This window comes from Ranitomeya variabilis, chromosome 4 (genome assembly GCF_051348905.1).
Source record: "Ranitomeya variabilis isolate aRanVar5 chromosome 4, aRanVar5.hap1, whole genome shotgun sequence".
Classification (NCBI taxonomy): Eukaryota; Metazoa; Chordata; class Amphibia; order Anura; family Dendrobatidae; genus Ranitomeya; species Ranitomeya variabilis.
Genome location: NC_135235.1, coordinates 623350103 through 623377784, shown reverse-complemented (window position 1 = coordinate 623377784; position 27682 = coordinate 623350103). Strand labels below are relative to the sequence as shown.

Genomic DNA, 27682 nt, shown 5'->3' with positions numbered 1-27682 from the left:
CGGCATGGTGGAGCCTGACATGGATTCATCATGACCCGCCCCCGCGGAACCCCTATTGAGCATATTAGGATACATTGTATCAGCTTGGCCTGGAATGTACCAATTTGGCCTTTTAAAGGGGTTTCCTGAAACTACAATATTTAATAGCTTAGCCTTAATCTTGGCTATCAATGTACGTTGGTTCTTTCCGGACTGAATTAAAGAAATGATGATAAATTGCGCATTTTCTTTGGTAGAAAGTAAAAACATTTTTGATTTCAGCAATACAGTAAAATAATAGATTTACAAACAATCGCATTGACAATCTTATCCTCCATTCACATCCAAAGCTGCACCAAGTATTTTAATGGGTCCATTGTGGCTAAATTAGATCAAATCCCCTCTGCTGCCCTCTAAAGGCCTGATGCATTACTGCATTTGCGCTTGCTTCTTGTTTTGCGCCTTTTTTTTTTTTTTTTTTGCACCATATTAATCTTTCCATTTGTGAAACTTATTGCTAGAAAAAGTAACCAAACCGTTTAACACGGGAAATTAAAAAGCAATTCTGATTTTGCACTGAATTCCTGAACCGCGTGTGCCACTTAGATCAAATTGGCACAAAAAAAGTCAGCTAGCACCGCAAGAAAAGTGACATGACAAAAATCATGAAAGATGAATCGAGCCCTAAACATCTGCATTGAGTACATTGCATTAGATGTGAGTTAGCACAGTGCGGATGGATTTCACGTCAGCCAGCAGAATTGTGAGTGCAGCTCTGGATGTAGCTAGAGTACAGTATATTACTATGTAATTGAAGATGAGAGAAACATGAAAAGACTGAAAGAAAAACTTCAACAGATAGAAAGTCATAACTGAGGCTCAGAAGCAGATGATTCAGGGCGAGGACCCATTTATGTCTGGTTCTCTAGGGCAGTGTTAAGATCTTGCACTAGTTGTTGAAGTTGGACGTAATATGGCATTAAATGTTCCTCGATCCATTCATCCACAGTGACGTCAGGAAAGATCTTGAGCAAAGCTGCTTGAAGATCTCCCAGTAATAAAGTCCAATTAGACAGGAGACTAATATCAAAGAATAGATGGAGATTACTAAACATAACATAACATAATACTGCCCCTTATGTACAAGAATATAACTACTATAATACTACTCCTATGTACAAGAATATAACTACTATAATACTGTCCTCTATGTACAAGAATATAACTACTATAATACTGCTCCTATGTACAAGAATATAACTACTATACTACTGTCCCCTATGTACAAGAATATAACTACTATAATACTGCTCCTATGTACAAGAATATAACTACTATAATACTGGCCCCTATGTACAAGAATATAACTACTATAATACTGCCCCCTATGTACAAGAATATAACTACTATAATACTGCCCCCTATGTACAAGAATATAACTACTATAATACTGCCCCCTATGTACAAGAATATAACTACTATAATACTGCTCCTTTGTACTAGAATATAACTACTATAATACTGGCCCTATATACAAGAATATAACTACTATAATACTGCTCCTATATACAAGAATATAGCTACTATAATACTGCCCCCTATATACAAGAATATAACTACTATAATACTGCCCCTATGTACAAGAATATAGCTACTATAATACTGCCCCTATATACAAGAATATAACTACTATAATACTGCCTCCTATGTACAAGAATATAACTACTATAATACTGCCCCTATGTACAAGAATATAGCTACTATAATACTGCCCCTATATACAAGAATATAACTACTATAATACTGCCTCCTATGTACAAGAATATAACTACTATAATACTGCCCCTATATATAAGAATATAGCTACTATAATACTGCCCCCTATATACAAGAATTTAACTACTATAATACTGCCCCTATGTACAAGAATATAGCTACTATAATACTGCCCCTATATACAAGAATATAACTACTATAATACTGCCTCCTATGTACAAGAATATAACTACTATAATACTGCCCCTATGTACAAGAATATAACTACTATAATACTGCTCACTATATACAAGAATATAACTACAATAATGCCCCTATGTACAAGAATATAACTACTATAATACTGCTCCTATGTACTAGAATATATCTACTATAATACTGCCCCTATGTACAAGAATATAACTACTATAATACTGCCTCTATATACAAGAATATAGCTACTATAATACTGCCCCCTATATACAAGAATATAACTACTATAATACTGCTCCTATGTACTAGGATATAACTACTATAATATTGCTTCATATGTACAAGAATATAACTATTATAATATTGCTCCTATGTACAGGAATATAACTACTATAATACTGCCCCTATGTACAAGAATATAACTACTATAATATTGCTCCCTATGTACAAGAATATAACTACTATAATACTGCCCCTATGTGCAAGAATATAACTACTATAATACTGCCCCTATGTACAAGCATATAACTAGTATACTGCCTCTATGAAGTAGATATTTCTTTGTTGCCTGTAATATATCAGGATGTTAGGCCGAGGCTGGATTCACAAATTCGTGTTTCCTGGTAAAAGTACAGACCGGCCACGAATCTCATGACCCAACCCGACACATACGAGGCTGATCAGTTAGAGTCCAGAGACCTGCAGCCGGTCTGTACTGCAGTGTGTATTCTGGCAGGGATGTGTGAATCCGGCCTTAGACACAATATGACTGCTGGGCATCACTTACCTCACGGCCTCTGGTTCTATCTGCTGCACCATTATGGGATGGATCATTTTTCTCTTTCTGTGAAACGAGCTGAACCAACCCATGACAAATCTGTAAGCAGATAATGGACACAGGGTACCGATATATGAATCTTTCATGATGTTTCCTCATTCTATAATAGATCCCCGCATCTTGATCTCCTGCTGTATACAATACTAGATCCCTGCACCTCCATCTCCTGCTGTATACTATACTAGATCCCCGCACCTCCATCTCCTGCTGTATACTATACTAGATCCTCGCACCTCCATCTGCTGTATACTATACTAGATCCCCGCACCTCCATCTCCTGCTGTATACTATACTAGATCCCCGCACCTCCATCTCCTGCTGTATACTATACTAGATCCTCGCACCTCCATCTCCTGCTGTATACTATACTAGATCCTCGCACCTCCATCTCCTGCTGTATACTATACTAGATCCCCGCACCTCCATCTCCTGCTGTATACTATACTAGATCCTCGCACCTCCATCTCCTGCTGTATACTATACTAGATCCCCGCACCTCCATCTCCTGCTGTATACTATACTAGATCCTCGCACCTCCATCTCCTGCTGTATACTATACTAGATCCCCGCACCTCCATCTCCTGCTGTATACTATACTAGATCCCCGCACCTCCATCTCCTGCTGTATACTATACTAGATCCTCGCACCTCCATCTCCTGCTGCATACTATACTAGATACCCGCACCTCCATCTCCTGCTGTATACTATACTAGATCCCCGCACCTCCATCTCCTGCTGCATACTATACTAGATACCCGCACCTCCATCTCCTGCTGCATACAATACTAGATGCCCGCACCTCCATCTCCTGCTGCATACTATACTAGATACCCGCACCTTTATCCTCCTGGATTCTATACTAGATACCCGCACCTTTATTCACCTGTATACTACACTAGATCTCCGCAAATATTTGCCCTCCTTTGTACTAGTCTAGATCCCCACACCTTCGCCCATATACTATAGTAGATCTCGGCACGTCCTCCTATATATTATACTAGATCGCCTGCAACTCCACATGTATACTACACTAGATCCCTGCACATATTTGCCCTCCTGTATACTAGACTAGATCTCTGCACCTCTTTGTCCTCCTGTATACCACACTAAATCCCAGACCCTCTTTGCTCTACAATATACTACACTAGATCCCTGCCCCTCTGCCCCCCTGTAAACTATACTAGATCTCCACACCGCCACCTAAATAATATACTAGATCCCTGCATCACCTCCTGCATACTATACTAGATCTTCGCACCACCTCCTGTGTACTACACTAGAGCCCCACGCCTCTTTATTCTCCTGTATACTATAATACATACTCGCACCACCTCCTGTATACTACACTAGATCCCCGCGTCTTTGTCCTCCTGTATACAATAATAGATCCCTGCACCACCTCCTGTATACTACACTAGATTCCCACACCTTTGTCCTGTATACTATAATAGATCCTTGCACCACCTCGTGTACTACACCAGATCCCCGCAACTCTTAACCTTCTTTATACTCTAATAGATCCCCGCATAACCTCTATACTACACTAGAGCCCCGCACCTCTTTGTCCTCCTGTATACAATAATAGATCCCCGCACCACCTCCTGTATACTACACTAGATTCCCACACCTTTGTCCTCCTGTATACTATAATAGATCCCTGCACCTCCTCCTGTGTACTACACCAGATCCCTGCAACTCTTAACCTTCTTTATACTCTAATAGATCCCCGCATAACCTCTATACTACACTAGAGCCCCGCACCTCTTTGTCCTCCTGTATACTATAATAGATCCCCGCACCACCTCCTGTATACACTAGATCCCTGCACCTCTTTGTCCTCCTGTATACTATAATACCTCGCACCACTTCCTGTATAATACACTAGACCCCTGCACTTCTTTGTCCTCCTGTATACTATAATAGATCCCTGCACCACCTCCTGTAGACTTCACTAGATCCCCTTGCCTTTGTCCTCCTGTATACTATAATAGATCCCTGCACCACCTCCTGTAGACTTCACTAGATCCCCTTGCCTTTGTCCTCCTGTATACTATAATAGATCCCTGCACCACCTCCTGTAGACTTCACTAGATCCCCTTGCCTTTGTCCTCCTGTATACTATAATAGATCCCAGCACCACCTCCTGTGTACTACACTAGATCCCTGCGCTTCTTTGTCTTCCTGTATACTACACTAGATCCCCACACTTTTTCGTTGGCACTCACCGGTTTCTCTCTAGGAACTCTTGTGTGGGAGCCTTCAGGAAGAACAGGATTTGGGTTATGAGTATGAGGACCTCACTGCCGGGGAAAGAGCCAGAAGCTTCACTGCCACAAAATAAACCATGATATTAAGAGGTACAACACCTCAAAATAAAAACACCAGAGAAAATGAAGAGACTGCCCAAGTGTTCTGTTCCTGTGAAAGATGGGCGACAACCAATGTGGCTCCCATAGCGAACGGGACAGGCAAGCCTGTGCCTCTATATTCAGGTGTATGGGAAAGCTAGGGGGGGGAAAACTACTGTAGTGGGGGCCATATTGGACAATGAGCAGAATTCCATCAATTTTGTATGGACAACTGCATAACAACGCACAGTCTCCTCCATTTACCAAGTGTAGTTTTCCGTATCCAATGAAGACATTCCCAAGACATTCTGGACAGAGGCGGCCACCTGCTCAGAGTACGCACCTAGGGGTGGGGGTAAAAAGAGAGACACAGAGTTGATCAAGGTTACAAACAAATGGCCGCTTCACCCGTCATGTGAATTTGGGACGCTGAGCTGCAATACTAGACACAACCAGAGAACATCATGTGGCACTATTTCTGGAAGAAGACAGCCATATTTTAGTAATACTGGCCCACCCCTTTAACCCCTTCACCCCGAAGCCTGTTTTCACCTAAGTGACAGGGCCAATTTTTACAATTCTGACAACTGTCACTTTATGAGGTCACAACTCTGAAACGCTTCAACGGATCCTGGTGATTCTGACACTGTTTTCTCGTGACATATTGTACTTTATGATAGTGGTAAAACTTCTTCGATATGACTTGCATTTATTTGTGAAAAAAACAGAAATTTGTCAAATTATGAAAATGTAGCAATTTTCAAATTTTTCATTTTTATGCCCTTAAATTAGAAAGTTATATCACATAATATAGTTAATAAACAACATTTCCCACATGTCTGCTTTACATCAGCACAATTTTGGAAACATAATTTTTTTTTGTTAGGGAGTTATAAGGGTTAAAAGTTGACCATCGATTTCTCATTTTTGCAACAAAATTAGCAAAACCATTTTTTTTACGGACCACCTCACACTTGAAGTGACTTTGAGGGGTCTATATGACAGAAAATACCCAAAAGTGACACCATTCTAAAAACTGCACCCCTCAAGGTACTCAAAACCACATTCAAAAAATGTATTAACCCTTCAGGTGCTTCACAGGAATTTTTGGAATGTTTAAAAAAAATTGAACATTTAACTTTTTTTTCACAAAATTTTTACTTCAGATCCAATTTGTTTTATCTTACCAAGGGTAACAGGAGAAATTGGACCACAAAAGTCGTTGTACAATTTGTCCTGAGTATGCCGATACCCCACATGTTGGGGTAAACCAATGTTTGGGCACATGGCAGAGCTCGGAAGGGAAGGAGCGCCATTTGACTTTTCAATGCAAGATTTGCTGGAATTGAGATCGGAACCCATGACAGAGCCAATTTGGTACTTAATGACCGGGCCAATTTTTACAATTCTGACCACTGTCCTTTTATGAGGTTATAACTCGGGAACGCTTTAACGGATCCTGCTGATTCTGAGATTGTTTTTTCGAGACATATTGTACTTCATGTTAGTGGTAAAATTTCTTCAATATGACTTGCGTTTATTTATGAAAAAAATGGAAATATGGCGAAAATTTTGACAATTTTGCAATTTTCAAACTTTGAATTATTATCCCCTTAAATCACACAGATATGTCACACAAAATAGTTAATAAATAACATTTCCCACATGTCTACTTTACATCAGCACAATTTTGGAAACAAAACAAAATTTTTTTTTAGTTAGGGAGTTAAGGGTTAAAAGTTAACCAGCGATTTCTCATTTTTACAACAAAATTTACAAAACCATTTTTCTTAGGGACCACATCACATTTGAAGTCACTTTTAGGGGTCCATATGGCAGAAAATACCCAAAAGTGACACCATTCTAAAAACTGCACCCCTCAAGGTGCGCAAAACCACAATCAGGAAGTTTATTAACCCTTCAGGTGCTTCACAGGAACTGAAGCAATGTGAAAGGAAAAAATGAACATTTAACTTTTTTTTCCAAACATTTTATTCTGAACCAATTTTTTTCATTTTCACAAGTGTAAAAAGAGAAAATGAACCACAAAATTTGTTGTGCAATTTGTCCTGAGAATGCCGATACCCCATATGTGGGTATGTGGGTACACCACTGTTTGGGTGCACAGCAGAGCTCAGAAGGGAAGGAGCGCCATTTGACTTTTTCAAAGCAGAATTGGCTAGAATTAAGATCGGACGCCATGTCGCGTTTGGAGAGCCCCTGATGTGCCTAAACAGTGGAAACCCCCCACAAGTGACACCATTTTGGAAACTAGACCCCCTAAGGATCTTATCTAGATGTGTGGTGAGAACCCCCAAGTGCTTCACACAAGTTTGTAACAGGAGAAATTAGACCACAAAAGTTGTTGTGCAATTTGTCCTGAGTACGCTGATACCCCATATGTGGGGGTAAACCACTGTTTGGGCACATGGCAGAGCTCGGAAGGGAAGGAGCGCCGTTTGACATTTTCAATGCAGAATTGGCTAGAATTAAGATCGGACGCCATGTTGCGTTTGGAGAGCCCCTGATGTGCCTAAACAGTGGAAACCCCCCACAAGTGACACCATTTTGGAAACTAGACCCCCAAAGGAGCTTATCTAGATGTGTGGTGAGCACTTTGACCCAACAAGTGCTTCACAGAAGTTTATAATGCAGAGCCGTGAAAATAAATCATTTTTTTTCCACACAAATGATCTTTTCACCCAATTTTTACTTCCACAAGGGTAACAGGAGAAATTGGACCATGAAAGTTGTTGTGCAATTTGTCCTGAGTACGTTGATACCCCATATGTGTGAGAAAATAACTGTTTGGGCACACGTCGGGGCTCGGAAGGGAAGTAGTGATGCTTTGGAAAGCAGACTTTGATGGAATGGTCTGCGGGCATCATGTTGCATTTGCAGAGCCCTTGATATGCCAAAACAGTAGAAACCCCCAACAAGTGACCCCATTTTGGAAACTAGATTTATAATGCAGAGCCACAAAAATGATTTTTTAGCCCCCAATTTTTTTTATTTTCCCAAATGTAACAGGAGAAACTGGATCCCAAAAGTTGTTGTCCAATTTGTCCTGAGTACCCTGATGCCCCATATGTGGGGGTAAACTACTGTGTGGGTGCATGGCAGAGCTCAGATGGGAGGGAGCACCATTTGACTTTTTGAATGCAAAATTGGCTGTAGTCACTGGTGGCGCCATATTGCATTTGGAGACCCCCTGCTGTACTTAAACAGTGGAAACCCCGCAATTCTAACCCTAACACACCCCTAACCCTAATACCAACCCTATCCATAATCCTAATCACAACCCTAACCCCAACACACCCCTAACCCTAATCCCAACCATAACCCTAACCCCAACACATCCCTAACCCTAATCCCAACCCTAACTATAACCCTAACCCCAACACAGCCCTTACCCTAATCCCAACCCTAATTATAACCCCAACACACCCCTAATCCCAACCCTAACCATAACCATACCCCTAACCCCAACCATAACCCTAATGCTAAACCTAATCCGAAACCTAAATCTAATCCCAACCCTAACCCAAACCTAATTCTAATCCCAACCCTAACTTCAACCCTAACCTCAACACACCCCTAACTCTAATCCCAACCCTATCCATAATCCTAATCACAACTCTAACCACAACCCTAACCCTAATCCCAACCCTAACTATAACCCCAACCCCAACACACCCCTAACCCTAATCCCAACACTAACTATAACCCCAACACACCCCTAACCCTAATCCCAACCATAACCATACCCCTAACCCCAACCATAACCCTAATCCCAAACCTATATCTAATCCCAACCCTAACCCAAACCTAACCCTAATCCCAACCCTAACCCTAATCTCAAACCTAACCCTAATCCCAACTCTAACCCTTATCCCAACTCTAACCCTAACTTTAGCCCCAACCCTAACTTTAGCCCAACTCTAACCCTAATTGGAAAATAGGAATACATTTTCTTTATTTTATTATTTTTTCAGAACTAAGGGGGTGATAAAGGGGGGGTTTATTTACTATTTTTTTTATTTTGATCACTGTGATATGGTCTATCACAGTGACCAAAATGAACCAATAGGAAAATTCTTCCCATTGTTGCCAGCAGACCTTGGCGGGCGCACTGCGCATGCATCGGAGGAGAGAGAAATTAAATGGCACATCAGACTTTTTTTTTTTGCGGCCACCGTTACATTTAGTAAAGGCGATCGCAAAACAGGGGTCGTTAAAAACCGACCCCAATAATGTTCTTTGGGGTCTTGGCTGCCGGCTGGCAGATCTGGTGCACTGGCCATGCGCCCTCCATTTTCTTCCCGGAAGATGGTGGCACCCGTGGGGGGATGCACGAGGGCCGAGGAGCACCAGGAGGTATCGGGACCCTATTTCTCTAATGTGCGATCACATTGGAGGACAAAGAAATTAAATGTCAAATTGCGCATTTTTTCTGTGATCGCAAGCCAGGGGTCAGTAAAAACCGACCCAAATCATGTTCTCTGGGGTCTCGGCTACCCCCGGCAGCCGAGACCCCGGAGAAACTCCGACTCTGGGGGGCACTATACACTTTTTCCATAGTGCCGTTAATTAACGGCGCTGTGGTTTAAGTACCCTTAACTACCGCAGTTAAAAGGCGCATCGGCGGTCGTTAAGGGGTTAAAAAACTTGCACTAATAAAGCTTTAGTCAAGAGAAAGTAGAACATTGCCCCATGCAATGTGACAAGGTTGGGGGGTCTGATCTCAGGGATTCCACAATTACTAGAATGAAGGGGGTTGCAGAAATGAAGTGGAGGTGCAGCCCCTGCCCAGTACTAGGCTAGTTTTCTTTACTAGTGCTGTGGCCCCTTTGTTTTAGAGAACAGCGTGGAGGTCTGGTAGTTGGACCCCTCTTGCCAGCAAGTTAAAAGTTTTAGGCAGGTGTGGAAAAAAGCTGCAAAGTAAGAATAGTTTTTAAGATAGAAGTGTTGATCGTTTATTTTAACAATTATCAAAATGCAAAGTGAATGAAAAAAAGAGAAATGTAAATCCCATCAGTATGTGGTGACCGCCCTTTTCCTTCATCACTTCTTCTCGGTACTTGGCACTTGTACACAGGTTATGACGGAGCTCGGCAGGAGGTTGTTCCAAACATCTTGGAGACCTGACCCCAGATCTTCTGTGGATGTCACATGTACAAATCCTTCTATCCCTTCATGTGATCCCAGACAGACTGGATGATGTGAGATCTGGGCTCTGTGGGGTTGGATCATCACTTCCAGGACTCCTCGCTCCTATTGACATTGGCCGGATGTTTGGGGTTGTTCTGCTGAATAAATTTGTAATAAATCATGTAATACCATCAGGGAGGCGTCTGATTGGCTCCAATTTTATTTTGCAGCAGAGCAACGACCCCAAACATCCAGCCAATGTCATTAAGTCCTGGAAGTGATGATCCGGCCCTACAGAACCCCGATCTGACATCATCCGGTCTGTCTGGGATCACATGAAGAGACAGAAGGATTTGTACAAGTGATATCCACAGAAGATCTGGGGTCAGTTCTCCAAGATGTTTGGTACAACCTCCTGCCGAGCTCCTTTATAACCTGTGTACAAGTGACAAGTACCGAGAAGAAGAGATGAAGGAAAAGGGCGGTCACCACATACTGATGGGATTTACATTTCTCTTTTGTTCATTAAAAACTTGTGCACAGCGCTGTGTATGGTGGACCATACCATTCTTCAGTGTCTGCAGACACACAGCCAGAGAAGGTATCCCCACAGGCAGGAGCTCACACAGAACTGAGAAGTGGTCATACCTGAAAAATATAGAGCAGTGATTAACCCTTAATGTAAATTCAAAAGGAATCCCCAAATGAGATGGGGGGGGGGGGGGGTGCTAATATTATACTAGCCAGGAAAGTACCTCTGCCAGCCAGTGATGGCCAGTCCCTGCAGAATATCATGGGATATCTTCTGTACCACCTGTAGCCAACGTTTGTGGTTTTCCAAGTGATGTCCGATAAGGGTGAGCTGCTGGGAGGTCCCGGTTGCCCCCTTAAAGGCACTGGCCAGCCAGATCTTCTGGAAGCCGCTCTGTGAGTATTTTTCGATCAGTGCAACTGCAAGAAATCCGTGTCATCACGGCACAGTGATGCCTCCCGCAGGCGGTGGCATGTATTGCTAGGTAGCCTGCAGTAGATAATTATTTATGGTACCTCTATTGTCAACATCTAGGTTTGGGGTGTAGTCCCAGATCATCGGCTCCACCAGTTTGGTCACTCCAGAGTCTACCCAAGACAGAAAGCAGCAGAGGTGAGAAATGCCATGCATCCAGGTTTCTCAAGACACATCACTATCAACATTGTGGAGTCGCCCTCTCTACCCACCTGTCAATTTCTGGGCAGATGCACCCCTCAGCATATCATCCCAGGAGATGAGCTTGACACCTGGATATGTGGACACCACATGTGAGGCTACTTTCTTCAGGTGGCAAATAAAGAGGTCTTCAACAGTATGCCCATTTTTGGAAAAATACTTCTTGGACTCTTCTCCCTCCCCAAGATAGTAGACCTAGGTAAAGAGTGCGTATTTATATACAGCTCTGACCACTGAGTCCTATTCAGTAAAGATATACTTCAGTCACATCTAAAGCTGCATCAAAATAAGGCTCTGTCTTCCTGGTGGCTCTGGGGCAAGAGAAAGTCAAATCTTCTACCAGCTTCTGGTGGTTCAGTGTCTGGTCTTGGACCCCTAATCATGGGTCGATTGCAGAGTACCATCCCCCTAATCAGCAGATGTGGACCCCCCTCTACTAATAGGGTAGACAGAAACCAACAAGAAGGCCGAATAAAGGCCAAAAGAAAAAGATGAAACAGGATGTTATGTATTAAAACACCTTTATTATACATACATGGTGAAGTGGTGGCACTGAAGACAAGGGGTGTCTGAGCATATTAACAGCAAAGATTAAAATCGTTTGAAAATACAAGTAATAAAAACAAGAAATTAAGTAAATAAGGCAATATGATAACGGATACAAGAATATAAACCAGGTATAAGGGGTATATAAAGTGATATATTATGGAGACATCAAATGGCAATATAATAAAGTAAAAGGGACCGAGCCAAGGAATCCAGAAAATAAATAATAAAGTGCTAGAGTGTTAGAGTCTACGTAACATAATAAAATAAGATTAGCATCACAATAAATACATATAGGAAGATAAAGGATTCATGCTAACCAAAGTGTACATGTGAAAACAAATATTGGTCAAAATATAGAAGCCGCGGGATACATATGGCGTTAGCCCTAAGTAAACAGTAACACTGATGAGTCCATAAAGAGAAATGAGGTGGTATTACCTGGCAGACTGGTTTGCTGTATAGACCCGACACGTACCCCGATGCGCGTTTCGGACAAGCGTCCTTCGTCAGGGAATATGTCCTTGAGAAAGCAGCGTTTGAACCAGCGAAAGGCGTGTCGGGGTCTGACATCCGGCCGGGGGTCACCACCATATTGCCTCAAAACCATTGGTAAGCCTTTCTCTCAGTGATTATGCACATTATACTTTGTGATTTACTTGCTTTACTCATGTGAGATGGCTTCCCATGAGGCTATTTTGATTATGGCTTTGTATTGGTATTTGACTAATATATGATTCCTTCACTTCTAATGGGTGACTCCTATCTATCTGTATGGTCTTGAAGTGTATGTTACTGTATTTTATTGTATTGTTTTTATCTTTATTTTTTGATACTCAATAAAATGGGTATTATACCTACCGATAATTCGGTTTCCAGGAGTCCATCCTGACAGCACGCTGGAGGACGTCCTCCTCCTCCTTGCTGGGACAGGAAACAACACGAGAGGTTAAAAGGTCCCACTCCGCCCCCTTTCCTTTAGTGTTTTGACAAGTACCACACCATGGATAGATACCATTTGAATTTATTTAACCAAATCACATTTACAGCATATGACATAGTATACATAGGGGGGGAAGTAACGGTGCTGTCAGGATGGACTCCTGGAAACCGAATTATCGGTAGGTATAATACCCATTTTCCAGGACGTCCCCCTGACAGCACGCTGGAGAATACCAAAGAAACTCCTTTAGGGTGGGACAACTGCCTGGAGAACCTTTCTCCCGAAAGACATTTGTTGGTTTGCTAACACATCTAGTTTGTAGTGTTTACAGAATGTGTTCACACTGGCCCAAGTTGCAGCTTTACAGATTTGTTCTAATGATACCCCTGCCCGTTTGGCCCATGACGCTGAAATGGCCCGAGTTGAATGGGCTTTTATTCCCACAGGACAATCTACCCCTTCTAACGCATAGGCTTTAGAGATTACTGTAGTGATCCATCTAGCTATAGATGTTTTGGATGCTTTTTTACCCCTATTTTTACCTCCAAAAAGGACAAAAAGATTGGGATCTTTTCTCCAAGTACTAGTGGCCTCTAAATAATCTAGTACTGCCTGTCTGACATCAAGAGAATGTAAAGATTGTTCTTTTGTATTAGAGGGTTTATTGCAAAAGGAGGGTAGAATTATTTCCTGATTTCTGTTTTGTACTGAAGCTACTTTGGGAATAAATGATGGATCTAGTTTTAAGATTATATGATCCTCACGAACCTGGAGGTACGGGTCCCTAATTGACAGGGCTTGTATCTCTCCTACTCTTTTGGCCGTTGTAATAGCTACCAAAAAAGCTGTTTTCCAAGTTTGTATTGCAATGGGCATGTCACCTTTAAGGATAAAGGGATCTTTACATAGGGCTCTGAGCACTAAATTTAAATCCCAAGGGGGAGTTAATTGCCTAATTGTGGGGCGCAATCTCTGGACCGCTTTTATGAATCTGATTATCCAAGGGTGAGAGGCCAACGGATAGTCCAGGAATGTGCTAAGCGCCGAAATCTGCACCTTAAGGGTACTAGGTCTCAGCCCCATATTGAATCCAGATTGGAGAAAATCCAGAACTCTGGGAACATCCGGGTTCTCTGATATCACGGCCGACCTGCCACCTTTCATACAGAATTTCTTCCAAATTTTGCAGTAAATAGATGATGTTACTGGTTTACGACTAGCTTGGATTGTTGAGATGACTTCATCAGATAGCCCCCGCGATTTCAAGATGTCCCTCTCAGGATCCATGCTGAAAGGTGCAATCGTTCTGGGTTTTGATGTAACACAGGTCCTTGATGAATGATGTCCTTCCATAGAGGAAGACTGACTGGACTGTCCATTGTCATGGCTCCTAACAACGGAAACCAGCTCCTTCTTGGCCAGAATGGCACTACCATCAGAACCGTTGCTTGGTCTTCCTGAATCTTCCTGAGTACCCTCGGAATGAGTGCTATTGGAGGAAATACATAAGATAGTGGTTCGATCCATGTTTGACTCAAGGCGTCGACTGCTTCCGGCATGTCCGTAGGGTTGAGGGAATAGAATCTGGCCACCTTCGAATTTTTTCTTGTAGCGAATAGATCTATGCTGGGAGTCCCCCAGCAATGACATAATTGTTGAAATATTTCTTGATTTAATTCCCATTCTGTGGGACAGATTTCTTTTCTGCTCAAATAATCTGCCAGGACGTTTTGAGATCCCTCTAAGTGGACTGCTGTGATTGACAGGACTGTGTTCTCTGCCCAAAAAAATATTTTCCGTGCCAATTCCTGAAGTGGTTTGTGTCTGGGACCTCCTTGATGTCTTATGAAGGATACCGCTGTCATGTTGTCTGTTAGGATCTTCACATGCTTGTTTTTCAAGCGGGAGTGATTCCTTCTTAGAGCTTCCCAAATAGCGTAAAGCTCTCTGTAGTTTGAAGATCTTTGACTGATGTCTTTTGGCCACCTGCCCTGGATAAATGATCCTTCTAGATGGGCTCCCCAACCCCACTGGCTGGCATCTGTAGTGATCACCACGCAAGGGGTCAAGGTCCATGGAACCCCCAGTCTTAGGTTGCTGTATTGTGTCCACCAGTGCAATGACTTTTTTACTGCCTTTGATAGGTGGATTATTCTGTCCAGCGATGACTGACGTCGATCCCATGCCGAGAGAACCTGATCCTGTAACAATCTTGAGTGAGCTTGTGCCCACCTTACACAAGTGATACAGGCCGTCATCTTCCCTAAGACCTTCATGGCCAATCTTATGGTAACCTGACGCTTTAGGAATTCCATGATTAATGATCTTATTGACACCTGCTTTTCTCTTGGCAGCAAAGATTGTCTTGTGGTGGCATCTAGAAGAACTCCCAGAAATACCTTCCGAGATTCGGGTTTTATGTGTGACTTCTCTTGATTTACAACCCAACCTAGATATTCTAGGACTGCAATGGCTCGATCCCTGTGTAGGATTAAGATGTTTTTTGTTCTGGCTACCAGCAGAAAATCGTCCAAATAAGGAATTATTGTAATTCCTTCGTTTCTTAAGTATGCCACCACTTCCGCTACCAATTTTGTAAATATCCTCGGTGCTGACGCCAGGCCGAACGGGAGACATTGAAATTGAAGGTGGCAGGTTTGGTCCGGAAATTTTACAGAAAACCTCAGAAGCTCCTGAGATGTTGCATGGATTGGAACCTGATGATACGCGCTCTTTAGGTCGAGCGTACACATTACAGCATCTTTGTCTATGAGGTGGACAGTTGTTTTTATTGATTCCATTCTGAATCTTTTGTATTTTACATAGACGTTCAAGGGCTTTAGGTTTATTATTGTGCGTGTTTCTCCCGATGGCTTTGGAATTGAAAATAGTGAAGAGTAGTGACCTCTGGCTATTTCTGTTGTTGGAACCCGCACTATAACCTGAGAACTGAACAGCTTCAGAATGTCTATGAACATTGGTGAATTTTTTGCCACCTTGGTAGGTGGGATACACCTCTGTGGTGCCGGGGATACGAGCTCTATCCTGTAACCTTCCGAAATAATTTTTAGGACATAGGCATTTTTTGTGACTTTTTTCCAGTTGTCCAGAAAAAGACTGAGCCTGCCCCCTATACCTATGGCGTCATTGTCTCCTAGATCTAGGGCTTGACCCAAACAGGGAATTTCTTCCCCTTCGGTTCTGATTATAGGCTCCTCTATAGGCACCTCTGCTGGATCTCCACTGTTCTCTATAGTCCGGCTGTTTGCCTCTATAGGAACTTCGAGGTGGGGGTCTCTTCCGAAATGGCTGAAATTTTTTCGGTTTTTCCTCAGGGAAACCTTTTTTATTATCTGATGCAGATTCAAGAATGTCGTCTAAGGCCTGTCCAAATACTTTGGACCCTGAAAAGGGAATAGCACATAACTTGTTTTTTGATGCATTATCTCCTGACCAAGATTTAAGCCATATAGCTCTATGAGTTGCATTAGATAATGAACTATTCCTGGCTGCAAATCTCACGGATTCTGCTGACGTGTCCGCCATAAAGGCTGTGGCAGACTTTATGATGGGTAAGGAAGAAATTATATCGGCCCTTGGGGTTTTATTCACCAAATGTTCCTCTAACTGCCCCATCCACAAATACATTGATCTAGCCACTGACGTGGCTGCAATGTTGGCTTTTATCTGTGCTGCCGACGTTTCCCACGAACGGCGCAACAGAATGTCTGCTTTGCGGTCCATAGCGTCTCTGAGACTAGAAGAGTCCTCAAATGGAATAGCCGTTTTTTTAGTAACTTTGGCTATGGGTACGTCAACTTTCGGAATTTCCTCCCATGACTTGATATCCTCCGGATCAAATGGTAGACGACTTTTAAATTCCCAAGACACTATCAGTCTACATTCCGCATCCTTCCATTCTTGCAATATCATCTGTTTTAGGTGGTCGCTTACAGGGAATACCGTCTGTTTTTGTGACGTAAGCCCTCCAAACATCAAATCCTGTCTGGACTTTGGCCGCGGCTCTTCTTTCATCTGCATCGTATTCCTCACCGCTTGCACTAAATCTTCTGTCTCTTCCACGGGAAATAGAAACTTTCTTCCTTGATCCTGTTCCTCCAATGGTAATTCTCCTTCTTCGTGATCCGAACTTCTACCGTCTGACTCTTCTTTAGATGAAGCCTCTACATCGTCCTGGTCCAGGTCCATCCGTGGTCTCTTGCGACCCCGACCTGGGCTGGAAGGGTACCGCTGTGTCATGGTAGCTAATGAATTCTGTACCTCTTCCCGAATTAAAGATCTCATTTCGGATAATAATGACGGTTGCTCCTCTCTTACAACTCTAGAGATGCAGGCTCCGCACAACTCCTTTTTATGTGCTTCTGGCAACTTTGCATTACATATGGAGCATCGTCTGGACTTTGTCAGTGCCTTGCCTGACTTTTTTGCCACTGACAGGGATGTCTGTTGAGTCTCCTTATCCTAAGTATAAGAGTGAATATATCTTAGTGACTTAGGAATAAGCGTGGAAGGTAATATGCGCTATGCGCACTTACCCCAGCCTCCTCACTCCTGGGATCCATATCCTCTGTTTAAATATAAATATACCATATAAATAGCACATCTCCTGCCAGATATACATATAGGGATTTAGCAGCACTGCTGCACTTACCCCTTGTCTCTGGCATTGCAGACCTCCTTTCCGGCTCGCCTGTGAATGTGCGTCCTGGTTCACTGTAGCGTTTGCCGAGTAGAACGCTGGACGCCCATTTTCATATCCGGCGCCTTTTTATAGACGCTTCAGCGTTCCACACTGTGGAACGCATGTTCTGCCGCCGAATCCGCCGGAAATGACGCCGCTGACGTCACCGGAAGTGACGATATACACTAACTTCCGCGTTCCACGCAGTGGAACGCACGCTGAAGCCGGGAGGTTCTGCCGTCCCTGCATGCTCGTATGAGAGCATGTGGACCTATGCGCCTTTCCACCTTCCTGGCGCCGGCGCCTCTTGAATTTCCTGGCGCCCGAGCTGAGAGCCTCCCCCTGGGAGGAAGCGGCTCACCCAGGAGCGCGTCCGCTCGACTGGTCTCTGGGCACAGGGACTCCCACCCGGGAAGTATGTGCCCTGGGCTATCGACGAGGGGGAAGGATATTGGACCAGCCGCACGATCCCCCTGAGCCCTCCGGTCCGGTAAGCTTCTCTCGTGTGTCCCTCCATGCAGGGACAGGAAAAACACTAAAGGAAAGGGGGCGGAGTGGGACCTTTTAACCTCTCGTGTTGTTTCCTGTCCCAGCAAGGAGGAGGAGGACGTCCTCCAGCGTGCTGTCAGGGGGACGTCCTGGAAAATTTACTTTATTATTTATTTTCTGGATTCCTTGGCTCGGTCCCTTTAACTTTATTATATTGCCATTTGATGTCTCCATAATATATCACTCTATATACACCTTATACCTGGTTTATATTCTTGTATCCTTTATCATATTGCCTTATTTACTTAATTTTTTGTTTTTATTACCGGTACTTGTATTTTCAAACAATTTTAATCTTTGCTGTTTATATGCTCAGACACCCCTTGCTTTCTGTGCCACCACTTCACCATGTATGTTTAATAAAGGTGTTTTACTACATAACAACATCCTGTTTCACCTTTCCTTTATTTGCTTATATCTTTTTCTTTCGGCCTTTATTCTGTGCTTTCTTGTTGGTTTCTACTTCTCATCCGCATGGCCTGCCATTCTTCCATGAGCACATATACATCACTATTTATAGTTCTACGCTAACATTAATTGGTTGATGTGTGTATTGCTTTAGTTCAGTTTTTTTGTTCTTTAATAGGGTAGATGTACAAGATATTGTACCTCATCTGAGCCGATATGGAGCCAGCGTAGACCAGGATGGAGCTCCATCACCTGTCTTATCATGGCATGGAGAAGCTGGTGTGACTCCTCCCTATGTGGGTTTAGGCTGTTCGGGTACATCGGGATCTCTCTCAGGTGGGCAAACTCCTTATGCTTCAGGACAAACTATAAAAGGAAAGGATACAGAAATTAGGACCACGAGCTAATGAGGAAAAGCCCATCATCATCCACATGGTTCATACCTCCATGTGTCCAAACGTCTGAATGAGAGGAATGACTTCTAAATGGTTAATTTGCGCCAGTCTCAGAATCTCACGGATTTCTTGAGGGCTGCAAAAATATCAGCAATATAAAGGGGGAACCAAACTGGTATGTCAGTATTATAGTAGTTATATTCTTGTACATAGCGGGCAGTATTATAGTAGTTATATTCTTGTACATAGGGGCAGTATTATAGTAGTTATATTCTTGCACATAGGGGCAGTATTATAGTAGTTATATTCTTGTACATAGGGGCAGTATTATAGTAGTTATATTCTTGTACATAGGAGCAGTATTATAGTAGTTATAGTCTTGTACATAGGAGCAGTAATATAGTAGCTATATTCTTGTATATAGGGGCAGTATTATAGTAGTTATATTCCTGTACATAGGGTCAGTATTATAGTAGTTATATTCTTGTACATAGGGGCAGTATTGTAGCAGTTATATTATTGTACATAGTAGCAGTATTATAGTAGTTATATTCTTGTACATAGGAGCAGTAATATAGTAGCTATATTCTTGTATATAGGGGCAGTATTATAGTAGTTATATTCTTGTACATAGGAGCAGTAATATAGTAGCTATATTCTTGTATATAGGGGCAGTACTATAGTAGTTATATTCTTGTACATAGGAGCAGTATTATAGTAGTTATATTCTTGTACATAGGAGCAGTATTATAGTAGTTATATTCTAGTACATAGGAGCAGTATTATAGTAGTTATATTCTTGTACATAGGAGCAGTAATATAGTAGCTATATTCTTGTATATAGGGGCAGTATTATAGTAGTTATATTCCTGTACATAGGGTCAGTATTATAGTAGTTATATTCTTGTACATAGGGGCAGTATTATAGTAGTTATATTCTTGTACATAGGAGGCAGTATTATAGTAGTTATATGCTTGTACATAGGGGCAGTATTATAGTAGTTATATTCCTGTACATAGGGTCAGTATTATAGTAGTTATATTCCTGTACATAGGGTCAGTATTATAGTAGTTATATTCCTGTACATAGGGGCAGTATTATAGTAGTTATATTCTTGTACATAGGAGGCAGTATTATAGTAGTTATATGCTTGTACATAGGGGCAGTATTATAGTAGTTATATTCTTGTACATAGGGGCAGTATTATAGTAGTTATATGCTTGTACATAGGGGCAGTATAATGGTAGGTATGTCATAGCCTTGTCTCTTGTTAATGATTACTGCACCACTGAAGGATACAGTTTTCCTTTTATCGTGTTGCATAATGACTGGTTACTATTGGAGCAGTGACCACCTGTAGGCATGAGCAGCTCGCAGCGGGAGGAGTTCTTCGTAATATGGAAAGGTGTCTTCATATTCTATCAGCAGCCCGGTGGCTCCAAGGGAAGAGAAAAGTGGCAAAACCTAGCAAGAAAAAAAAAAAGGTACCAAACTTTGAAAATGATTGAGAAACATCTACTGTTCCCTGTTATCAGTCAGGGTGTGATTTCCTACTGGATGCCAGATTAAAGGAATTTTACTTCAAGCTAAACAATATATTACAGACAGTAGGCTACGTCTGTTACCTCAGCCAGGTAGGAGACTTTCGGAGGAGCCCCTTTAAGGTCTAGATGGACAATGATCATCTTGACACTTGATCTTTTCTCCGCAGATGACTCGCCATTGTTGGTGTCGTCATGTTGCCTGAGGAGAGAGAGGGAAAATGGCACAAAAGTTAGTGATGGGACTTCTTAATGGGGTCTGATTTCATGCACTGATTTCACACAGAAAATGTGTAATAAAGAGAACCGAAAATGGGGAGTAAAGATATGGTTTAGTCCTGTCTTGGCGCAGGATCAGGAGCTGAGCCCGATCTGGAGCAGGTGACAGCAGCAGCGGCTGGAGGCTTCTGTCGTCTTTGCTGTTTATCCCCTTTAAATGCTGCTGTCAATCACTGACAGCAGCATTTAGGTATCGTCGTCCCAGTGGCGCCTCTCTTTGGTCGCCGATGCCCCCCCCCCAATCCCCTGCCTACAATAACAGGGTGCGGATGGGTAGCCACGCCAGCTTCATACTCCCATAGATGCCATCTTGCTTTATAGGAGACCATGATACTGAACTATTGCAGTATACAGTCACTGATGAATTAAAGAAGATAATTTGAGGGGTAAAAAAAAAAAGTAAAAAAACATATATATAAAAAAAATAAAAATTAAAATCATTCTTCACCCTTTTTATCACGACATGAAAAAAAAAAAGAAAACAAATAAGCAAAACGAAAACTTTTTCGATATTGCTGCAACCGTAAATGTTCACTCTACAAAAATATAAAATTACGTCACCTCCTCCCAAAAAATGCCATAAAAAGTTATCAAACCTTCATATGTACTAAGAAAACAATAGCGGCCTTGCTTTAATCTTTTTAATCATTTCCTCGCACTTGGAGATTTTTTTCCTGTTTTTCAGTATATTATAGGAAAATACTAAAACCCTATGTGTCATATTTGTCTATACCTATGCCTATGGTAGATTTTACCTATGCCTATGGTAGATTTTACCTATGCCTATGGTAGATTTTACCTATGCCTATGGTACATTTTTTAGTCATTTTTGTCTGTACCTATGCCTATGGTAGATTTTGTACAGTGCGCGGGAAATCAGCGATTCCGCAAAATTAATGAACATGTTGCTTTTTTTTCCGCGATTCGTTTTTTCGCGGAAAAAATCGCAACATTTGCACAAGTTTTGCGGATTACATAGAAACGATTGGGAACCATATGTAAGCGTTTTTTTCACGTTTTTATCGCGTTTTTATAGCGAAAAAAACGCGATAAATACTGAACGTGTGCACATAGCCTTACAACTCCCTTCTCTGTGTACCTGAACTGAGAGAGGGAGGGTGATGTTTTGTGTGAGATAAAGGCACCTTCACACTGAACAACTTAACAACGATAACGATAGCGATCCGTGACCTTGCAGCGTCCTGGCTAGCGATATCGTTGTGTTTGACACGCAGCAGCGATCAGGATCCTGCTGTGACATCGTTGGTCGGAGCTAGAAGGCCAGCACCTTATTTCATCGCTGGATCACCCGCTGACATCGCTGGATCGGTGTGTGTGACGTGGATTCAGCGATGTCTTCACTGGTAACCAGGGTAAACATCGGGTTACTAAGCGCAGGGCCTCGCTTAGTAACCCGATATTTACCCTGGTTACCATTGTAAATGTAAAAAAAAACAAACACTACATACTTACATTCCGGTGTCTGTCGGGTCCCCCGGCGTCCGCTTCCCTGCACTGTGTCAGCGCAGGCCGGCCGTAAAGCAGAGCACAGCGGTGACGTCACCGTTCTGCTTTAGGGCTGGCGCTTACACAGTGCAGGGAAGCGGACGCCGGGGGACGCGACAGACACCGGAATGTAAGTATGTAATGTTTTTTTTTTTTACATTTACACTGGTAACCAGGGTAAACATCGGGTTACTAAGCGCGGCCCTGCGCTTAGTAACCCGATGTTTACCCTGGTTACCCGGGGACTTCGGCATCGTTGGTTGCTGGAGAGCTCTCTGTGTGACAGCTCTCCAGCGACCACACAACGACGAGACAGCGACGCTGCAGCGATCGGCATCGTTGTCTATATCGCTGCAGCGTCGCTTAATGTGACGGTACCTATAGGCTAGAAGCTAATGTTAATATTGTCTACCTTGAGATAGTATATAAACCCTCCTCTCACACATCCAGTACCCTAGCAACCAGAGAATGCAGAGTAAGTGGACATGCTAGCTGGGGCATATCTTACAGAACTCAAGCTGCAACACCAGGCTCTCCCATCATCACTTTGGTAAGTATTACGAATAACCGTTTTAAGCTCCGTTTTTTTTATTGGAATAAGTTCATGTTAGTGACAGAAAGTTACTTTCCCAGTTTCATTAAGATCTTTTTAGGGATTCAGTCTTTATGCGCCATATTCTTCCATACCTATGCCTAGTGTGTTATCATGGTTGGAAACGGAATAACGGTTTTAAGCTCCGGTTTTTTTATTGGAATAAGTTCATATTAGTCCAACAAGGTTATCTTCCAAGTTTCATTAAGATCTGTTTAAGGATTCAGTCTTTATGCGCCGCCATATTCTGCCATACCTATGCCTATGGTATTTTTTTTTCTAAAGTTGTATTTTTTTAATGTATTTTTCCTTTCCACTTCACTCTATTTAAAAATAAATTAGCGGAGGTTAAACTTTAATTGCGTTTTCAACAAGGCAAACCCATACATTTCTATATAGTAACTTTAAATTTTAAATAAACACTGAATCCCTAAGAAGATCTTGATGCAACTTTGAAAATAAGTTTGTCATTAATATGAACTTCTTCCAGCAAGAAAAACAGAGCTTAAAAATGTAATTCTGTTTTCAACAATGTTAATTCATACATTCCTATATAATAACTTTACATTTCAAATAAACAGTGAATCCCTAAGTAGATCTTTATCGAAAAATTTTGCCTTAGGCCGGCCTCACACTAGCGTGTTTTACGGACGTATGAGAGGTGCTGAAAATACGGATTGCATATGGTACAATGCTTGTCTATGCCCCAGCTGCTATCAGCCATATTTTACTGATCCGTATATTATACGGTCTTCTACGGCCGTAGAAAATCACAGCATGCTGCGTTTGTCACCGTATTGCGCAAAAAAAATACGCCAATGAAAGTCTATGGGGGTGAGAAAAATACAGATTACACACGGACCAGCAGTGTGACTTGCGAGAAATACGCACCGTTTCCAACCATGATAACACACTAGGCATAGGTATGGAAGACTATGGCGGCGCATAAAGACTGAATCCCTAAAAAGATCTTAATGAAACTTGGAAGATAAGCTTGTTGGACTAATATGAACATATTCCAATAAAAAAAACGGAGCTTAAAACCGTTATTCCGTTTCCAACCATGATAACACACTAGGCATAGGTATTATTATTATTATTTATTATTATAGCGCCATTTTTTCCATGGCGCTTTACATGTGAGGAGGGGTGTACATAATAAAAACAAGTACAATAATCTTGACAATACAAGTCACAGCTGGTACAGGAGGAGAGAGGACCCTGCCCGCGAGGGCTCACAATCTACAAGGGATGGGTGAGGATACAGTAGGTGAGGGTAGAGCTGGTCATGCAGCGGTTTGGTCGATTGGTGGTTACTGCAGGTTGTAGGCTTGTCGGAAGAGGTGGGTCTTCAGGTTCTTTTTGAAGGTTTCGATGGTAGGCGAGAGTCTGATATGTTGTGGTAGAGAGTTCCAGAGTAGGGGGGATGCACGAGAGAAATCTTGTATGCGATTGTGTGAAGAGGAGATAAGAGGGGAGTAGAGAAGGCGATCTTATGAGGATCGGAGGTTGCGTGCAGGAAAGTACCGGGAGACGAGGTCACAGATGTATGGAGGAGACAGGGTGTGGATGGCTTTGTATGTCATGGTTAGGCTTTTGTACTGGAGTCTCTGGGAAATGGGGAGCCAGTGAAGGGATTGACAGAGGGGAGAGGCTGGGGAATAGCGGGGGGACAGGTGGATTAGTCGGGCAGCAGAGTTTAGAATAGATTGGAGGGGTGCGACAGTGTTAGAGGGGAGGCCACAGAGCAGGAGGTTACAGTAGTCGAGGCGGGAGATGATGAGGGCATGGACTAGGGTTTTTGCAGATTCTTGGTTTAGGAATGTACGGATCCGTGAAATATTTTTGAGTTGGAGGCGGCAGGAAGTAGAAAGGGTTTGGATATGTGGTTTGAAGGAGAGATCAGTGTCAAGGATTACCCCAAGACAGCGGGCTTGTGGGACTGGGGAGAGTGGGCAGCCGTTTACTGTAATGGATAGGTTTGTTGGGGAGGTCGTGTGAGAAGGGGGAAAGATGATGAATTCTGTTTTGTCCATGTTAAGTTTTAGAAATCTAGCAGAGAAGAAGGATGAAATAGCGGATAGACATTGAGGGATTCTGGCTAGAAGGGTGGTGATATCTGGTCCAGAGATGTAGATCTGTGTGTCATCAGCATAGTGGTGATACTGAAAGCCGTGAGATTTATGAGCTGTCCCAGGCCAAAGGTGTAAATGGAGAAGAGCAGGGGCCCTAGAACTGAACCTTGCGGGACTCCAACAGATAGGGGCGAGGTGAGGAGGTGGTGTGTGAGTGGGAGACCCTGAATGTCCGGTCAGTTAGGTATGATGAGATCCAGGATAGGGCCAAGTCTGTGATGCCAAGGGATGAGAGGGTCTGCAGCAACAGGGAATGGTCCACAGTGTCAAAGGCAGAGGACAGGTCCAGGAGGAGGAGGATAGAGTAGTGCCGCTTGCTCTTGGCGGTTAATAGGTCATTGGTGACCTTAGTTAGGGCAGTTTCAGTGGAGTGGTGTGACCGGAAGCCAGATTGAAAGCGGTCGAAGAGGGAGCAGGAAGATAGATGGGAGGACAGTTCAAGATGGACGTGTTGTTCCAGTAGTTTTGAGGCATAGGGGAGAAGTGATATAGGGCGATAGCTAGATACAGAGGATGGGTCAAGAGAGGGCTTTTTGAGGATAGGTGTGATTGAGGCATGTTTAAAGCTTGAGGGGAAAACACCAGTTGTTAGTGATAGGTTGAAGAGATGGGTTAGGGTTGGGATGAAGACTGTGGCGAGGTTTGGGATGAGGTGGGATGGGATTGGATCAAGTGCACAGGTGGTGAGATGCGATCTTGAGAGTAGAATGGAGAGTCTGTCTTCTGTAATGGTGGAGAAGTTGGTTTTGGAGGTGGAGGGCTGGGTAGTTGGGAGGAAGGGTTCTGGGGGTTGTTGACTGAAACTGTCTCTGATGTTCTCAATCTTCTGCTTGAAAAATGAGGCAAAGTCTTCAGCAGAGATGAGTGGGGAGGGAGGAGGTGCTGGGGGATGGAGGAGAGAATTGAAGGTGTTGAATAACTGTTTAGGGTTGTGAGACAGGGAGGAAATAAGAGATGAGAAGTAGGTTTGTTTTGCTGTGGCGAGTGTGGTCTTGAAAGTAGTGAGGGACTGTTTGAATGCGATGAAGTGCTCGTTGGAGTGGGATCTTTTCCATCTCCGCTCTGCAGCCCTGGAAGCTCGCCTCAGCTCTTTGGTCAGGCGGGTATACCAAGGCTGTCTGTTGATTTTGTGAGCTTTGGTATGTGTGAGAGGGGCAACTGATTCCAAGGCTACAGCTATTGTGGTGTTGTATAGAGCGGCGGCGTCATCCGCATTGTGTAGGGAGCTTATGTCTGTGAGAGGGAGGAGGGATTCAGGTATGGAAGACTATGGCGGCGCATAAAGACTGAATCCCTAAAAAGATCTTAATGAAACTTGGAAGGTAACCTTGTTGGACTAATATGAACTTATTCCAATAAAAAAAACGGAGCTTAAAACCGTTATTCCGTTTCCAAAAAAGTGAACCTCTACATTCATGTATAGCAACTTTATGTCAAAATAAATACATAAGTAAATAAATTGGTTACTCTGCTTCAAATAGAGTGAAGTGGAAAGGAAAACTAAATTAAGAAAATGAAACGGTAAAAAAAATCTAAAATAGGCATAGGTATAGATGAATACGACTAAAATATCTACCATAGGCATACGTATAGGTTAATTTGGCACATAGGGTTTTAGTATGCACCTAATTATATGGTAAAATATAAAACTACAACTCGCTCCGCAAAAAAACCCAAAAACTCTCATACGGCTAAGATGACGGGAAAAATAAACAGGTTATAGGTCTTGTAAGAAGGAAAGAAAAAGGTTAAGATTAAGGGGTCGTCCAGAGGTGACATGGGGGGATCCTGCCCTATTACATGGTCTCGTTAGGGTCGCTCTCATACCCCGGACCCCATCACGCCTCATTTCTAGCAATTTATTTCCAACCTGCGGCATTTAAGTGGTTGCAGAACTACAACTCCCAGCATGCCCACACCGTGCCTGGTTGTCAGGGTATGCTGGGAGACGTGGATTGGCAGCAGTCAGAGGTTGTAGGTGAGGGACATCAGGGTGTAGGTCCCATGCCACAGCTGTGCCCTCTGTACCCCCATAGCAGCCCCATTAATCAGCACAGCTCGGCAGTAACTCCTGTAAGCAGTTATGAACATGGCTGAAATTGCTGGTTATTGTAGTCCCTCATGGGATGATGACTCCCAGGGGTAGACAGGGCATGCTGGGACTCCTAGTCCCCCTGGTGGGCGCTGTACAGGGCAGGGGATGTGCCAGTGTAACAGGGAAGCGCTCACCCATCCATGTCTGCGGCTGCTCTGGCCTCCGCTGCTCTGCCTGGCTCAGCACTGGCCAATGTGCAGGCTCCACGTCGGAGCGCCGAGCTGCAGTCAGCGCTCACTATGGCAACGAAACACCGGCGGCGGCCGAGAGTGACCGGAGAGAACGGGGAGGCGGCGGGGCCTGGTCGTGGGGCTCAGGGAGGGAAGGCCGGGTGAGTCTAGGCGGGAGACGGGGGCATGAAGGGGTTAAAGTCACATCTGTTATCATATAAATGACTGCATAGAGAATCTGAGGATGCATGTGGGCATGAGAGGGGAAGGGGGCGCAGATGGTGCCCCCAAAGCAGTGCTGGAAGCAGACGGTGCCCCCAGAACACTG

The 27682-nt window shown here is 43.1% G+C and overlaps 2 protein-coding genes across 3 annotated transcripts in view; one reads left to right on the top strand and one right to left on the bottom strand.

The window, feature by feature from the left end:
* Window positions 1-223: 223 nt before the first annotated feature.
* HEXD (hexosaminidase D) lies at window positions 224-27440 on the bottom strand. 2 transcript variants are annotated; one of them, XM_077253504.1, is made up of 13 exons: window positions 27319-27440; window positions 20662-20779; window positions 20391-20500; window positions 19084-19171; window positions 18842-19006; window positions 11504-11687; window positions 11333-11404; window positions 11041-11236; window positions 10851-10933; window positions 5399-5477; window positions 5012-5113; window positions 2735-2824; window positions 224-1059 (listed from the first exon to the last, which is right to left on the bottom strand). In XM_077253504.1, the coding sequence occupies exons 1-13, from the start codon at window positions 27324-27326 to the stop codon at window positions 891-893; spliced, it is 1464 nt and encodes a 487-aa protein (XP_077109619.1). In that variant the 5' UTR covers window positions 27327-27440; the 3' UTR covers window positions 224-890. The 2 variants fall into 2 exon arrangements, with proteins under 2 accessions (XP_077109619.1, XP_077109620.1); XM_077253505.1 differs by lacking the exon at window positions 27319-27440 and adding an exon at window positions 26960-26999.
* Window positions 27315-27682, top strand: part of OGFOD3 (2-oxoglutarate and iron dependent oxygenase domain containing 3) — a 77446-nt gene continuing 77078 nt past the window's right edge. Inside the window, exon 1 of the mRNA XM_077253507.1 lies at window positions 27315-27515. Within this exon, the coding sequence (XP_077109622.1) occupies window positions 27325-27515 (191 nt within the window). The 5' untranslated portion in view covers window positions 27315-27324. The remainder of the gene's footprint in view (window positions 27516-27682) is intronic.

Coding starts and splice junctions, on each gene's coding strand:
- HEXD (XM_077253504.1), bottom strand. Junction 19,172..20,390: donor CGAGCTGCTCATGCCTACAG/GTGGTCACTGCT, acceptor ATATTTTTGCAG/CCCTCAAGAAATCCGTGAGA. Junction 10,934..11,040: donor GCCATCACTGGCTGGCAGAG/GTACTTTCCTGG, acceptor TATATTTTTCAG/GTATGACCACTTCTCAGTTC.